The following is a 15,088-nucleotide window of genomic DNA, read 5'->3' as shown; positions in this document are numbered from 1 at the left end:
GAGAGAAAAGACCTGGCTTTGGCTGAACTCAGTGTGAGTAGAATCTTGGCATATCTATTGATACACAATCATAGGAAACAATGAGATTCCTGCCCAACACCGGCTGCTGAACCCCAGGGCTGTCCTTGATGGCATTCAGAGAGGTGTAGTGGCTGTAGTTCATCAGATTGCACATCCCCCTGAACTCTGGACTGGTCAGGTTTGGGGGATTTAGAGAATTATTCCTGTTTGTAGTTCTCATATTTTGAAATTACACATGGCCCAGTAACCAAAAAAAAGGTGAGTTCTGAAGAGTATGTCAGTTGAAGAACTGGAGGTAGTTATCCTGCAAAAGAATAGGTTTATAGGAGATATTTTAACCGTCAATTGACTTGATGGCAACAGGTTTGTTTTTATTATTATTATTATTATTTTAAAAAGGAGCCCTAGTGATGCAGTGGTTAAAACATTTGGCTCTAATTGAAAGGTCTTCGGTTCGAAACTACTAGCAGCTCTGCTCTCAAAAAGCAAGGGTCTGCTTCCCTAAAGATTACAATCTAGGAAACCCTAATGGGGCAGTTCTGCTGTGTCCTGTAGAGTCGCTATGTGTCAGAATCGACTCATCGGCACATAACAACAGCAACAATATTTGAAAGGCTGACAACTTGAAGGAGAGTCATGTTCTGTTTTGTTGTGGAAGGCAAAACTAGTAAGTGATTTTAGATGAGGACGCACAGAGAGAATGGAGGTGAGCAGAATGATAAAAGGCCAGTAAAAGGTTATTAAGGTTACACTGGTGAGAGAATGTCAGGTGACCACAGAATTGAAGGGTTTTTAAAAATTATTTTTTATTGAGGTATAAATTACATATAGTAACATGCACAACCTTAAGTGTAGAGCTGGATGACTTTTCACTTACTTATACACCCATGTGACCATCACCCAGAATGCAAAATAGAACTTTCCATCATCCCAGAAGATGGCCTCAAGTGCCTTTCAGCCAATAACTACCCTCCAACTGAGAAGTTACTGCTTTCCTGACCTTCATCACCATATGTTAGTTTTACAAACTTCATACAACCATTTTGGAACACTGTTTAACTGTTTCCAAGTAAAGGTAAATACACGTCTACCTTAAGAACCCGCAATTCTGTTTCCAGGTATATATCTAAGAGAAATGAGTTTATATATTTAAAAAAAAATGTACAGGAATAGTCAAAACACCTTTATTCTTAATAGCCCCAAACTGAAAATCCAAATATACATTAGCAAGAAAATAGTTAATGGAGTATTACTCAGCAATAAAAAAGAACTAACAACTGATACATACTGCACAATGGGTGAACCTCAGACACGTTCTGCTGAGTCAAAGAGAACAGACATATACTCAGTGATTCCATTTGCATTAAGTCCAAGATTACAGTTATTAATGAAAGACTTTTATGACAATTTTATTTTGCATGTCTGAGACACTTGGGGATAGTCATTTGCCTTTCAGAAAAGGACCTGTGTGAAACACAGATGACAAAAAGGTGGAAGGAAAATTAAAATAATGCTAGCAGTTCAGCTTTGCTTAAGTGAGAGGCATTTATGTGGCATTCCTTGTTTCTGCAGTGAGTAAGAGAATTATTGATGTCTCATTACTTCCTTTTGATCCCATCTTGGATTCCAGTTAAGGGAATTTCTTAGTAATAATGGTAGCTAAATACCATAGTTAAAGGGTCTGTTCATACAAAATCTGACTGACTTAGAATTATTTTGATAGTCTATGCCTCCCAATAAGATTTCTGCATAAATCACAGTCAGTATTGGAAAGAAGATGCTTTCTTGTTATTTTCACTCAAAACTTCCAACATAACTATATTCATCACTACTGTTAGTCACTCTATTCACCTTATCGTTTTATCCATTTCCTTAGTGATAAAAGCATGAAATCAGAGTAGGCAGACAAAACTATACAGATGGAGAACAGATTAATGGTTGCCATGGGACAGGTGGGGGGTGTTGAGGAGTGTACAGAAATATAAAGAGGTACCACGAGAGAGTTCCTTAGTGGTGATGGAATAGTTCTGTATCTTGATGGTGCTGGTGGTTACACAAATGTATACACGCGATAGAACTGCATAGAACTGTAGGGTGGCGCAAACGATTAAGCTCTTGACTACAAGCCCTAAAAGGTTGGCAGTTCAAACTCATCCAAAGATGCCTCAGAAGTCCTGCCTGGCAATCTGCTTCTGAAATATCACAGGCTTGACAATCCTATGTAGCAGTACTACTGTGCACACATGGGGTCGCCATGAGTCGGAATTGACTTGAAAGTAACTAGCAACAACAGCAACACACACACAGAATAGATGTGAAGAATGGTGAACAAGGTCTATAGTCCAGTTAACAGTACTGTACCACTGTCAGTTTTCTGGTTTTTATATTGTACCACAGCTATATAAGATAACACCACTGGGGGAAGCTGAGTCAAAGGTATGTACTATTTATACAACTTCCTGTGAGTTTATAATTATTTAAAATAAAAAGTTAAAAAATTATAATCAGAACAATAGCCAAGTCTAAGCCCTTTTGTGAAGTCCCTGGGTGGTGCAAATGGTTAATGTGCTTGGCTGCTAACCAAATGGTTGGAGATTCAAGTCTACCCAGAGGTACCTGGCAAGAAAGACCTGGTGAACCATTTTCAAAAAAAATCAACCATTGAAAACCCTATGGAGCAGTTCTACTCTGTCACATATGGGCTCGCCATAAGTCAGAATGGACTTGATGGCAACTGGCTAAGCCATTTTTTGGAAATCAAAGAGGTAACCCACATGCAGCAATTGGCCCAAAATAGTTAGCTTTCTCCTATAGGTAGTGTATGGTTTTTCTCAAAAGTAAGCCAAATTAATGCAATTCCTGCCTCAGACTTAGATATGAGGTGATTATTTGATTGGGGGAAAAAGAAAAAAAAACGATGCCACTGAGTTGATTCTGACTCATAGGGGCCGTATAAGACAGAGTAGAACTGCCACATAGGGTTTCCAAGGCTATGGTCTTTACTGAAGCAGACTGCCACGTTTTTCTTCCGTGGAGTGGCTGGTGGATTCAAACCACCGACCTTTCAGTTAGCAGTTGAATGCTTAACCACTGTGCCACCAGGGCTTCTTGATTATTTAGGTTAAAATATGGTTAATGGTGACTGCCCAGTCCCAGACACACTGCAAAAGGAACACCCACACTTTCACAATGGTGTGTGTAAGTGCAGCTGATGGATCTGCAGGCAGACAGCGCTTCCTATCATAAACCCCACTTTTGTCTATGTCCAGCTCCGCCCATGGATTTGTTTCAGATAATTTGTAGAACAGATATCTTCCTTTTAGCATCTATCCTTAAAAAAAAATCACTGTTATTGCATATATATTATAGGAAGCTTAGAAAATACAGATGGACAGTAGAAAAAAACTATAATCTGACCACCCAGAAATAAACACTATTGACATTTGGTATTTATTATTCCAATCTTTTTCTTTCTGTGCATATAAATGCTTTTAAAAATAAATATGAGATCATGTTTTTTGTAAGCTTGTTTTACTTACGAATGTGTGCACGACAATGTAACATTTCCCCAGGTCATGAAATGCTTTCTACCACATGATTTCATGACCGCATGGAACTGCACTCTATGGATGTATAGTACCTTAATCAATCTCCTGTGATTGAACATTTAGGTTGTTGCCAGTTTTCCACCATTAAAACAATGTTGTAATGAACATCCTTAAAGCTAAATCTTCATGCACATCCATGATTATTTCCTTAGGATAAAGTCTTAGAAGTGGAATTCCTGGGTATGTAAAATGTTAAAGCTTTTGGTTTACATTGCCAAAGTGATCTGCAGAAAGATTAGCATATTTTTTTAAATGTATAAACAAAACCTTCATTTAAACAAGAAAAGACACTTTTTATGAAGGGAAACTTATCTAGGATCAATTTCTTTAGAGTGATTCATCCTCCTTAGAGACAAATTGCCGTCAGTATAATATCTCCTTACCAAAGAGACATTATTGTTTTTACAGTTAAAAGAAAAACAAAATCTGACAAAATCTAAATAAACAAGTTATGTAAGAGCTTTTTACTTTGTAAATTTTTGTTTAACTGTGAGAGCAAAATAATTTACTAGAGTGGAGTAAGCATGCCACTAATGGGGTATTTTCATAGAGCCATGCCCCCCTTTCCCATTTGATATTGATTTAAAAATATTTTTTATTATTTAATTTTTAAGTATTATATTTGTGCACATATACCACTTACTTTACATATGATAAAGGAGTAGAAGTAAAATTTTTCTTTAATAGAGAAAATGTACTATAGTAGTCATAATGTTGCTGAATCTAATGCGTTTTTTAGTTGTAACTATCCCATCTATGGAAACCCTGGTGGTGTAGTGGTTAAAAGCTACGTCCACTAACCAAAAGGTTGGCAGTTCGAATCCACCAGGCACTCCTTGGAAACTCTGTGGAGCAGTTCTACTCTGTCCTATAGGGTCACTATGAGTCAGAATCAACTCGACAGCAACGGGTTTATGGGTCCCAACTATGGGGTGAGAGACATGGTTCTGGTGTGAAAGGTCACCTTTGATTAGGCATCTTTAGTCTTCTCCTGGAGCACTTCAGTTGTATCATTTTCTGAGTTGCCAAGTAGGTAAATATGCTTGTTTGATTGACTAGGTACCCATCAAAACACAATCTGATCTTTCTCCTTAAGAAGCTAAGTCCTTAGCGGATTTTCTTTAGTTTACCAAGTGAGGACTCATTTTGCATTGCAAGCTTCAAATGAATGTGATCCTTATTTTCAGCCTCAATTCCTTCCTAGAGCTTTTCATTGGTTACCACTTCACAGCAAGGTGCCAGGTTAAGACAGAAGGGACACAGGCAACACCAGAGATGGAGACAAAGCTGTGGATAATTTTTAAATAAAAGTCTGAACTTCTAAGCACAGTGTGTATTATCTGCAGCTTTTTATCATCTTCCAGTAGCAAGTGGACCCTAAAAAATAAGATATTTGATTTCTGGGTAGATTTTTCACACTGGGAAGCTGTTAAATGTTTATATTGACAAAACAAAAAGACAGATCACGAGTGTCCAACATTCATTTTTTCTACTTAGTCATAATCACATCATTTTATACTATGCGTATGATGGTGAAATTTTGTTTGAGTATAGTTTATGAGATTTGGGTTATAAAGACATTTTTCCCTTTCAGTTTTATGTTGGTATTTTCTATGATTATTTGTGTTTTATCAATGCCATTGAAATTTCCCTGAAAGAAATTCCTCATGATGGAATTGATGGTAAATACTTGTTATTGGATGTGGGATTGGTTTTCTTTTGTGAAATTATTTTCTTATAGTGTCTGTTGGCTGAGTATGAGACTTTCCTTGTAAATCCTTCTGTCATCCTTGCTAAGTTATATACAGTCCTTTGAAGAAACTCGTAGGACATTCCAGGTGTTAGAATTTCTTTAACCTGAGTGACCAAGAGTGCAGGACCTGTGAATGGCATGTTTTTATCTGTTCCAAATTAACAAAGTATTTCTTTTATCGTACTGTAAATTTGGTTGCAGGTGTTAAAAAAATACCAATCCATCCTATTCTGGTGAGAAATGGAATCATGATTTAAAAAAAAAATTTTTCCCCAAGGGATTACCCTCTTTGACTGTATCTACTCTCAGTTGTACCCTGTATTTTTATTTCCCTGTAAACTCTATCTGAATCTGTTACTCATCCTTGTCCCTTCCTCAGATGGGTAATTCATGAGTAATTTTCTATAAGAAATTTTCTATACAAACTGAAAGAACCATTTTTCCAGGTGATAAATTAGGCTTCATTTGAAAGGGGGTTTGTCATGAGTTTGAATGAACAAAAATTGTATAATTTTAAAAAGATTATATACACCCTTGACTTTTACATGTTTAACATATGCTATTAAAAACTGAATATGAAATTCTTAAAATGTAATGCAAATAAATTTTAAAAATCTGGTTTAAATCTGTCCATTAAAGAATAATTTATTGTGCTTTTTTTTAATCTAGGCAATATTTTTTCTTCACATTAGTATTTGTTGAAAAATTTTTATAAGTGACATAGAAGTCATGTTTGCCTCTCATGATAATCAAGGATGTTCACTTATTACCTAAATTTATATACTTATAGCTATTCTCTGCTTTGAATAAGCTCAATGTATGACAATCCAGATATTAAATAGGTGATATATTTGATGAAAAATCAGCCTGATGGATTTATTCACAAAATATGAATTACCCTTAGTTTCTCACACCACCACAATACTTAAAGATACAGCTGAAGTTCCTATGTACTCTGTATATTAAAACATCCCTGATTTATGCTTTATTATTTGACTTAAATGATTAAAATGCTTACGTGATTAAAAAATGTATTAAAAATCATTGTTCTTTGTTTCTGCAAATTTACAAGTGTCCCTACTTTCTTTTCTTTTTCTTTTTCTCTAACAGATATAAGCTTACCAAAGTCGGCAACAATATGCTACACAGCTGCCTTGCTCAAAGCAAGAGCTGTCTCTGACAAGTAAGTGAATAATAACTTCTGTGGTACTAAATGCCTGGCCTGACTTAAGGAGATGTGTTGCCTCTGAGGACTTTCTCTGGAAGTTTCTCATAGTTTGTAAGATCCCTGCTTATGAGCATGCATTTTCCAAAACCTGCTGATCTTTTCTTTCACTACTAGAAGGAGGAAATATATATCCCCAGGTATCATAAGGGTGTATGGGTCCCTAAAGAGGGATTTATATGAAATTCTATGCCTCTGAGGTGGTGTTTTTTTTTTTGTTTTGTTTTTTTGCCAGACAGTAGATACCAAAAGGCCTGCTTGGGACTCACACAAAATGCCTTCCTTTTATTCACTTTTTTCGTCTTCGTCTTCCTTCAGCAGTCCACAGTGGGGTAGTAGTCATGACAACATGTAATATGGCTGAGGGGGTGGTCAGCTCCCATTCTTCGCGTCATCAATTCCAAAGGCGTCCCCCACACCAGGGCCCGTTTAATTTCAGTTGCCATCTCAGTGGGACGTTTGCCCATTTTATTCAGGCAGGTGGCTGTGACATAGAGAATTTCCTTAAGCGTCCAAGAATGACTGGCAGGTACAAGAGAATAGATGGCTTAACTGTTTTTGAGTTCACAACTGCCTACCCTTCCCGATACAGCCCCTCTGTAGCACTGAAAACAGATAACAGGAACAGAAAACAGCCTCTGCTATGTCAGACAGGTTTGCTGTTAAGTGTGTGTGCACTTCAAGACCGAAGTAATTTTCTTTCATTCTTTTTTATCCTGTAGATCGCCAGTACCTACTGCAACATCTTTTCTCCCTACACAGCGACTCCAGCTTGGGAGGGCAGGGCCAGGGTTGTCACAGCTTCCCCTGTGGTGTCTGCCTGCCAAGCACAGCTCTGGAGTTAGCCCTGGGTGTGAGGTGAGAAAGAGATTGCATGGTCTGGTTTTTTTCATTCACTTGGGCAGGTGTCTTGCCCGCAGTTTGGGCATGCACACCCCCTGCCGGAACGGCCCCCCGCAGGCTCACCTGCTGCTGAAGCTGCAACAACTTAACCCTCCTTGGCAGCACTGATACTGGGTTGGGAGCCCCCTTTAAAATTCTCCCCAGTTCTGTTTTTAACCAAGTGCGCTCTTCTGTAACATAGTTTTCTCTTTTTTCCTACATTGTCTGCCCTTGTCAGTCCTTCCTTCCCCATCACCCCCTACCTAAGCAGGTACCTCTAGAAAATTTAGATTAGCTATTTAGACAGAGAGACTTGACAGCTGAATCTAATTCCTGCCGCGATTAGATGCAAGCACGCTTTCTGCTTCTGCTGGGGTTTTTGTTGGCCTCGGCCTGAGGGGTCACTCAGAGGTTCCATGTAGTGGAGGTGTGGAGAGCTCGTGCCATTGGCTCGCTGTGGTTTTATGGGCCCTTGATGTGTAGATGCCTTTCCAGGTTGTTGCCCAAGCAGTGGTCCCAACTTGATGGTGTTTGTCTTTCTGCTTTTCAGATTCTCTCCCGAGGCTGCATCTCGGCGGGGGCTGAGCACAGCAGAGATGAACGCGGTAGAGGCCATTCATAGAGCTGTGGAATTCAATCCTCATGTGCCAAAAGTGAGTGTGTGGAATCCCCACAGAAACTCGTTATGATAGCAGAGAAAGCATTCACTGACCACAATGTCATGTTTCGAATACACCCAGTTATTAAAAAAAACAAAAATGAATTGCAGCCAACAAATGTTGAGGTGCTGTATAGTCTGTGGTCATTAGCCTCATTTTTAAGCAAAAGCTACATTTGAGAGGCTTTGGGGCCAAATTCAGGGCTTCACATAATAAGGGTAAATTGATGGACCTGGCTTAGACAGGCGGGGTCAGGAAGTCTGCAATTGGCAAAATGTGGAGATCCCAAGGGTGTCGTTGCATTTGGTAGGTATTTCATACCAGCTATAGTCTTACTTACACCCAATTCAGGAAGTAAATCTTATTGTGAATAAAAGCAATAAGAAATACTGTCGAAGGTTACATTCCATGTCTGTATAAATAAAACATAATTAATCAGTATTGGCAAGAAAATAAGAGGGGAAAACCTCTAAGTATGAAGAAGTATTTTTCTTTTGATTTGTGATTGCCATTTTAATAGCTATGTGTAGTAGGGAATATTTGTCTTGTTAACTGCACGATTGACAATTTATAAGTACTCAATATTTCCCATATATATTTTTTAAGATTAATTTTAAGGGAATCAAATCTATTTTTTATTTCTAAAATTGTCACTGTATCTCTATGATTGTTTATTCAGGAGTTGGATTTACATTTATGATTTACCTGTAGTTGGGTACCTGCTGCATAATAGGCCAGAAACTGAAGCCCTCTTTTAGTTTCTGGATATTTCTGGATAAAGCACATTTTGACCTCTAAGAAACTGTTCCTGCAATTCACATCAGGGACTACAAGGAATAATTTCTTGGCAAGATGTCTGCTAAGGACGTGTATTGGTGAAAAATGACAAAGGAAGGTTTTTTTATTTTTGTATTGTTACAGTAATTAGCGAAAGGGTGGCATGTGTGTGTCTGTTGTATAAGTGTGTTGTGTGATGAGGATTTATGGAGTTTCCTATTTTAATTTATTTTGTTGATATCCACAGTGACAGAGATAAGTGATCTAATATCATTCCTGAGGTTTTACTCAAGTCAAGGTCATCCTTTCACTTAGCAGGAAATTGCGTAAGGATGTATTTGTCCGCTCTAGTTCAAGTGGGAAAAAAAAGTTTCGTTCTGTTGTACATGGGTTCCCTATGAGTCGGAACCGACTCGATGGCACCTAACAACAGCAACAGTTCAAGTGGATAATGAACAACATAGTACGTATAGAGTTAGGGATTGTATATAGGGTGCTATAAAATATATCTCTTTATATGATTTTTTTTTTGGCTAATCTACAAATGTTTATTCAACTTTGGTTAAAATTTAAAACTAAACATGAAAATATTTTTCTGAATTACAGTAAACTTAGGTCATCAATGAATGTTTATTAAACACCATTCTGACTACAGAGTTCCTCTGTAAGCCCAAATAAGGCTCATTTAGAGGTAGTATTGTGTAACAGGATCCTGGATTCTGAGTCAAAAGCTTGGGTTCCAGTTCTGGCTCTGTCACTTACTAGCCATGTGACCTGGGACTTAGCTTCTGTGAATTCAGTGTCTTCCCTCAGTCTTTCAAAAGAAGATAAAAATATAAGCCCTAACAAATTTCCGTGATAAAGATCAAGTGAAATAACTTATTGAAAGTTTTTTGAAAATCCTTGAGCACCACATATTTATAAAGTATTAAAATAATTGATATTTAGTTTGTTGGAGGCCCCTTAAGGCTAGGAACCAAGTCTTAACTTCTTGGGGCATACTACACAGACCCTTGTAATCCTGAGCACAAGATAGAAAATCAGCAAGATGCTTGCTGTAGGTTAGAATTTTTTATTGAGGCAGCCATTTAATTCTATGATAATGGTCAGAAAGGGTTAGTTGAGCCTCTTGAAGGATGTTATAAGCCCTAAGAAATAGTTTAAGGCTGCCATAGAAGAATTTGGCTCAGTCCAGTAACACTCCACTTGAAAAATACAGTTCTTCTAAGAGTGGACACATTTAAATATTTCATCCCACTCTACTTTCTAATTACGAAACCGAGAGAGGATAGGGTACCCAGGGAATGGATTCTCCACCAGTTTGCTTAGTTGGTGATAGTGCTGAGGGGAATATGTTGTTTCTAGTTAGGCTTCAAACTGGTTCTTCCCAGTTCAGTCATGGCTGAGGAGGCGACACCAGAACAGGCCCAAATTTTTTAAATTTGGGTGACCCGAAACCATAACTGGAATGGGCAAAATTACGGGTCGAAGGCCTGCTAGAAACTTAATCTCCCTCTTAGAAAACAAGAACAGCATAGCAACCAAATCTCTTGCCTGTCAGATTTTGCTCAGAGTCAGAAACAACGGTGCCTGGCTCAAAGATGGCGGCTGGCCGCGCTGCTTTAAATGTGTGTCACTCTCCTTAGTCCTGGCAATAATCCAGTCTCACACATCAGGCTGCTGAAAGGGCTCACTACACTTCTTCCGAGTCTCCCACTCCACTGCCTCTGAGATCCCACCAGGTGGCCGTCCAGCCGAGGCTTGAATGCTTTAGATGATGGCGGACACATTCTTTCCCAAGGCACCCCATTTCTTATAGACAATTCCTATTTTTTCAAGATACTGTCATGTCATGGCTTCCTTTCCCCTCTCACAGGAAGTGGTCAGTGGCCCACCATAGGAATTTTCAGTATCTACATGCTATTTTACCTAATTTTAGTTTGCTATAAGAAGAAATACTAAATATAGTATCTTAGGCCTGCCTTCCTTAAATTTCCATCTGGAATCCCATTAAGCAAAGGTACATAGATAATGTTTTAACATCCAAGATAAATATTAGCTGTTTACTCTAGGGGGGTTCTCTTAGGAACTGTCTTCACCTGGAAACCTGAGGAGGGGGAGTAAGTGTCACCCTGCAGGACTGGGAAGTAAACTTAGGAAAGCCTTGGATCTCTGTTCTACAGGAGAGCCTCTAACAAGACAGCCAGATTCTAAACCCTTGAATTTCTGAAGGGTTAGATCCCAGCCGATTCGTAAGGAAGAAATAGGCACATAGATTCATCATTACAGATCATTTTGTGTCACTCCCAGCTCCTGCAAAAGAAGGTCTGAATTTCTTTCCTTGGGTGGTTCTTCAGGACCCTTCACAATCTGACCCAACTTGTTTTTCATTTTTTCCATCTCCTTCTAACATTCATCATTTCTGAAACATCCTCCTCCCCTTCCCTCTTTGCTTCCTCTAAGGAAATCCTACTCATCCTTCACACATTCCCCTGCCCCCACCATTAAAAGTCACCACCAGGAAGCCTGTGCCTTCCTGTCCTGCCTTGCTCTCCCCTCTGTGGTCTCTCACAAACACTGTGCATTGATTATGTACTTGCTGTTCCTACCCCCTTTTCAGGATAATTGGGAGCAGCCAGAGGGGCCGTGTATCCCAGCACCTAGATCAGTGTCCAGCACTTGGCTGTCCCTCTGTTAATATATTTCCTGAGCACTTACTGTCAGCACTGTGAGGAGAAGTGTTAGGGTCTTGATGCTGCTGGTGATTTTAGAGAACTGGGTATACTGTTTAAGAAGACAAAAAAATCTCTTATCGAATATAGGATGTTTTCCATTTGATGGAATTAAAATAGGAGCTTTGCAAATGGAAAGGACTATTCTCCATTTCTGAGAAAATTACACTCACATGGTGTTAGATAGATGAAGCATTACCCTGATCTCGGGTTTATACCCTCATCTTTGTATCGTTATAGTTTATTGGATTTTTGACTTTGGCTTTTCTTCTTCCCCTGCAAATATGATGGAGGGCGGTTCTGTTAATGACTCGTTACTTGACATGGATCTGAGTTGACTAGCGCTCGTGCACACTGCAAGGCTCTCTCTATGAAGAGACACATTTGTGTAGAGGATGTTATATGAACTCCACCAGAACAACCAATAAACTTTCATTTTCTGACAATTTTCCAAAAAAAGATTAAATTATCTGTTTGTTACAAGTAGTATTAGATCTATTTTTTTCTCTGTGGTGGTTTTATAAAAATAAGTTCTTTGTTATATTAGAGAAAATTATGAAAAGTCATTTGTAATCCTGTCACCTAGTCATATTTAACAATATTTCCTTCTAGCCTTTTCTCTATGCATTTTTAATACGTATACTTTCATATTTAAAAAAATTGACATGAGGCTCTTCCACTTTATGGTTGGGTGTTGGGCATATATTTATTGTTTCTGGGGAAAAGATCATCAGATTTTCAGAGTTCTGTGACCTTGAAAAGATTAACCTCTGATTTAAAGTCTAAGCCTTTTGTCCATGTGCATTTAAACCCTTTGTAAATATTCTCAGTAACTGTTTTCTGGATAATTTACTTCTTCAGTCCTTTGTATTCGGATATTAGATTGTAGCCAAAGCCTCTTTGGACGTAAAGACTTTTTGGTCTTTAGCATTATTTTCTTAGTATAAAGACTTTTTGGTCTTTAGTGTTATTTTCTTATTATAGATTTATAGAACTGGAATCACCAAGTCAAGTATAGAAGCACTTTATGGTTCTTGATACTTATTGCCAAATCTCTTACCAAAAATGGTTTGGCAGTTTACACTCCCATCAGCAGACGACTCCCTCTTTAGCATTTCATCACACCTTCACCAGCATTGACCAGTTTATTAAAAGAAAAGAAAGAAGGAAAACAAAAGGCATTATGATTTTATTAAGTACAAATGGAATTTTGCTCTTTTAGTTTGCATTTCTCTGACACTCTTGGTGAGGTGGAACATTGTCAGCCATGTATATTTATTCTTTTCTGAATTGTCAGGCCCATTGTGCAGAATTCCCTTTATTACTCAGAAAATACATTGATTATCACAGAGCTAGGAATTGTAGCATAAGGGTAGGCAGAGCTGTGAAGTATAGTCAAAAGAGTTAAAAAATGTTCAAAACATTGACGCCTACTACTTCCTGCTTATGGGACCAAAGGCAACCATGGAGGGAGTTAATTAGCTTCCTGCCCATTTCCTTTTTGATAAAATAGGGATAAAAATAACAGCCTCACAGGGCTGATGAAAAGTCAATAGAATTACATTATGTAGGTGCTCACACATGTTGGCCTCTTCCTCATCACTTCCCTTTTTCCTTCTGCTCCATTTATGCACTTACAGCCTGGGTGGAAGTAGAGGCTGCCTAGAAACATGCATTAGCATGTGCTTCTTGGGCCACCCTAGCCTGCAGAACAGCCAGAGAGTGTGAGTAACAACAGTGACACAACAATGCCCGTGACCTTGAGTGCCCACAGGGTCACTGTTGGGCTCCCAGATTTGAGGGAAGATTCTAGCATATTCTTCTTGCAGCTATTGTCTTCAGGGATTCCCAGCTGATAGCTGTTTAGTGAATCCTTTGCTTATGGCTAGTAGTTACCCATTTCCAACCTGTGCCTTGTATTCCAGTTCTGAGCTTCATACCAGCCCTGCTCACCACTCACCACTCCCATCCCTTCTCTCAGCCCAGTGCTTTGTGTCTGAAATGAAGCTTCTCCATACTCAGGCCTCTTGCTTTCCTTGTCTCTCTGCCCTCTGCCTCCTCAGGTGGGCCAGGCCTGTAAGTTTGTTCTAGGCTTGAATGAGGTTGCCTCATGAAGTGTATCTGCCTGTTTCACCTTTATAACCCTGCAAGAGACAGGGTGTCCCCCCTGTCATAGAGGCTGAGGCCACACCAAGACTGTCTATCAATTTTGTTGTTGGGTACCATCGAGTTGATTCTGACTTATAGCAACCCCATGTGAGTGGAACTGCCCCATAGTGTTTTCTTGGCTATAGTCTTTATGGAAGCAGATCAGTAGGTCTTTCTTCTGCAGAGCCACCGGGTGAGTTTGAACTACCAGCCTTTCGGTTAGCAGCTGAGCACTTAACCGTTGCACCACCATAGTGCAACTCAGATTTCCTTGTCTGAGTACGCAGATGTTAGAGTTTCCTTAACAGTCCCTAACACACACACACACACACACACACAGAGGTAACATGCACACACATACACGTACACAAAATGCTTCCTGTTTCTGTTAAATTTTCACTCTTCTCCAAGCATTTCTTCTTCACCCCATGAAAAAACAAGCAGTTATTTGTTTCATTCTCAGGGGTGCTTCTGTCTGCCTTCCAATTGGAGTCGGCTGTTAAGTGATGCTTGACTACTCACCACCAGGACAAGAGAAGCAATGAGTGGAAGAGATGGAGGTGCCAGGACAGCCACCTCTACCACAGGCTGTGTGGTCCGGGGTTCCACATGCCCAGAGTCAAAGAGGCGGTAGGGGCAGACTTGAGATGCACTAGACGTTTCTTTCAGACCAGGAATGATAGGTTTGGAGTGTCCCAGGCTTGCTTGTGCGCCTTCCCTCTTCCCTGCCTGCCCCCACGTTCTCTGGCTTGCTGTCTATTCTCATTGGTCAGAGGTAAGGACTTTTCATACCTTCAGCAGAGGAATTCTTCCTTTTCCTCCCTCAGGTGGGAGTTACACACCTTGCTGTGTCTCCTGTCACCCATAGCATGTTTGAACTACTGTTGCTTAACCAGTATTAACTCTGCTTTAACAGGATAACCAAGAGGTACCCCAGCTCTTACTTCGTCCTAAAGAGTGCAGTCTTCCTGCCATCCATCAGCCTCTGTATTCTCCAAATGTGTACAATTCTGTAGCACAGTCCCCTTTCCCTCCCAGGAGTGCGTTCGGCTTACACTTATTTAGTACCTACCATGTACCAGGCACTGGGACACTAATAACAACATGGTCCCTTCTCTCAAGGAGCTCCCAGTCAGTGAGAAAACAGACCAGGCTGTGTACCGGTAAGGCTAGCAGAGTGCTATGGGGCCGCGTAGGAGGGGCAGGCATCCAGCTCACACTCGGAGCTGGGGAACATAACCTGAGGGGCTCTGTCGCTCCTTGAAGACAGATCCTGTGCTTTG

At 39.6% G+C, this 15,088-nt stretch overlaps 1 protein-coding gene across 5 annotated transcripts in view; it reads left to right on the top strand.

Moving 5' to 3' along the window:
- The window catches only part of ST7 (suppression of tumorigenicity 7), a 245,467-nt gene that overhangs the window by 199,647 nt on the left and 30,732 nt on the right, over positions 1-15,088 (top strand). For all 5 annotated transcript variants that reach the window (XM_023724624.1, XM_023724626.1, XM_023724627.1 and 2 more), the window contains 2 exons: positions 6,493-6,565; positions 8,040-8,142. In XM_023724624.1, the coding sequence (XP_023580392.1) occupies positions 6,493-6,565; positions 8,040-8,142 (176 nt within the window). The remainder of the gene's footprint in view (positions 1-6,492; positions 6,566-8,039; positions 8,143-15,088) is intronic.

The sequence above is a fragment of the Trichechus manatus genome, unplaced genomic scaffold (assembly GCF_000243295.1).
Source record: "Trichechus manatus latirostris isolate Lorelei unplaced genomic scaffold, TriManLat1.0 scaffold00251, whole genome shotgun sequence".
Classification (NCBI taxonomy): domain Eukaryota; kingdom Metazoa; phylum Chordata; class Mammalia; order Sirenia; family Trichechidae; genus Trichechus; species Trichechus manatus.
This window is presented reverse-complemented; position numbering and strand designations above follow the sequence as displayed.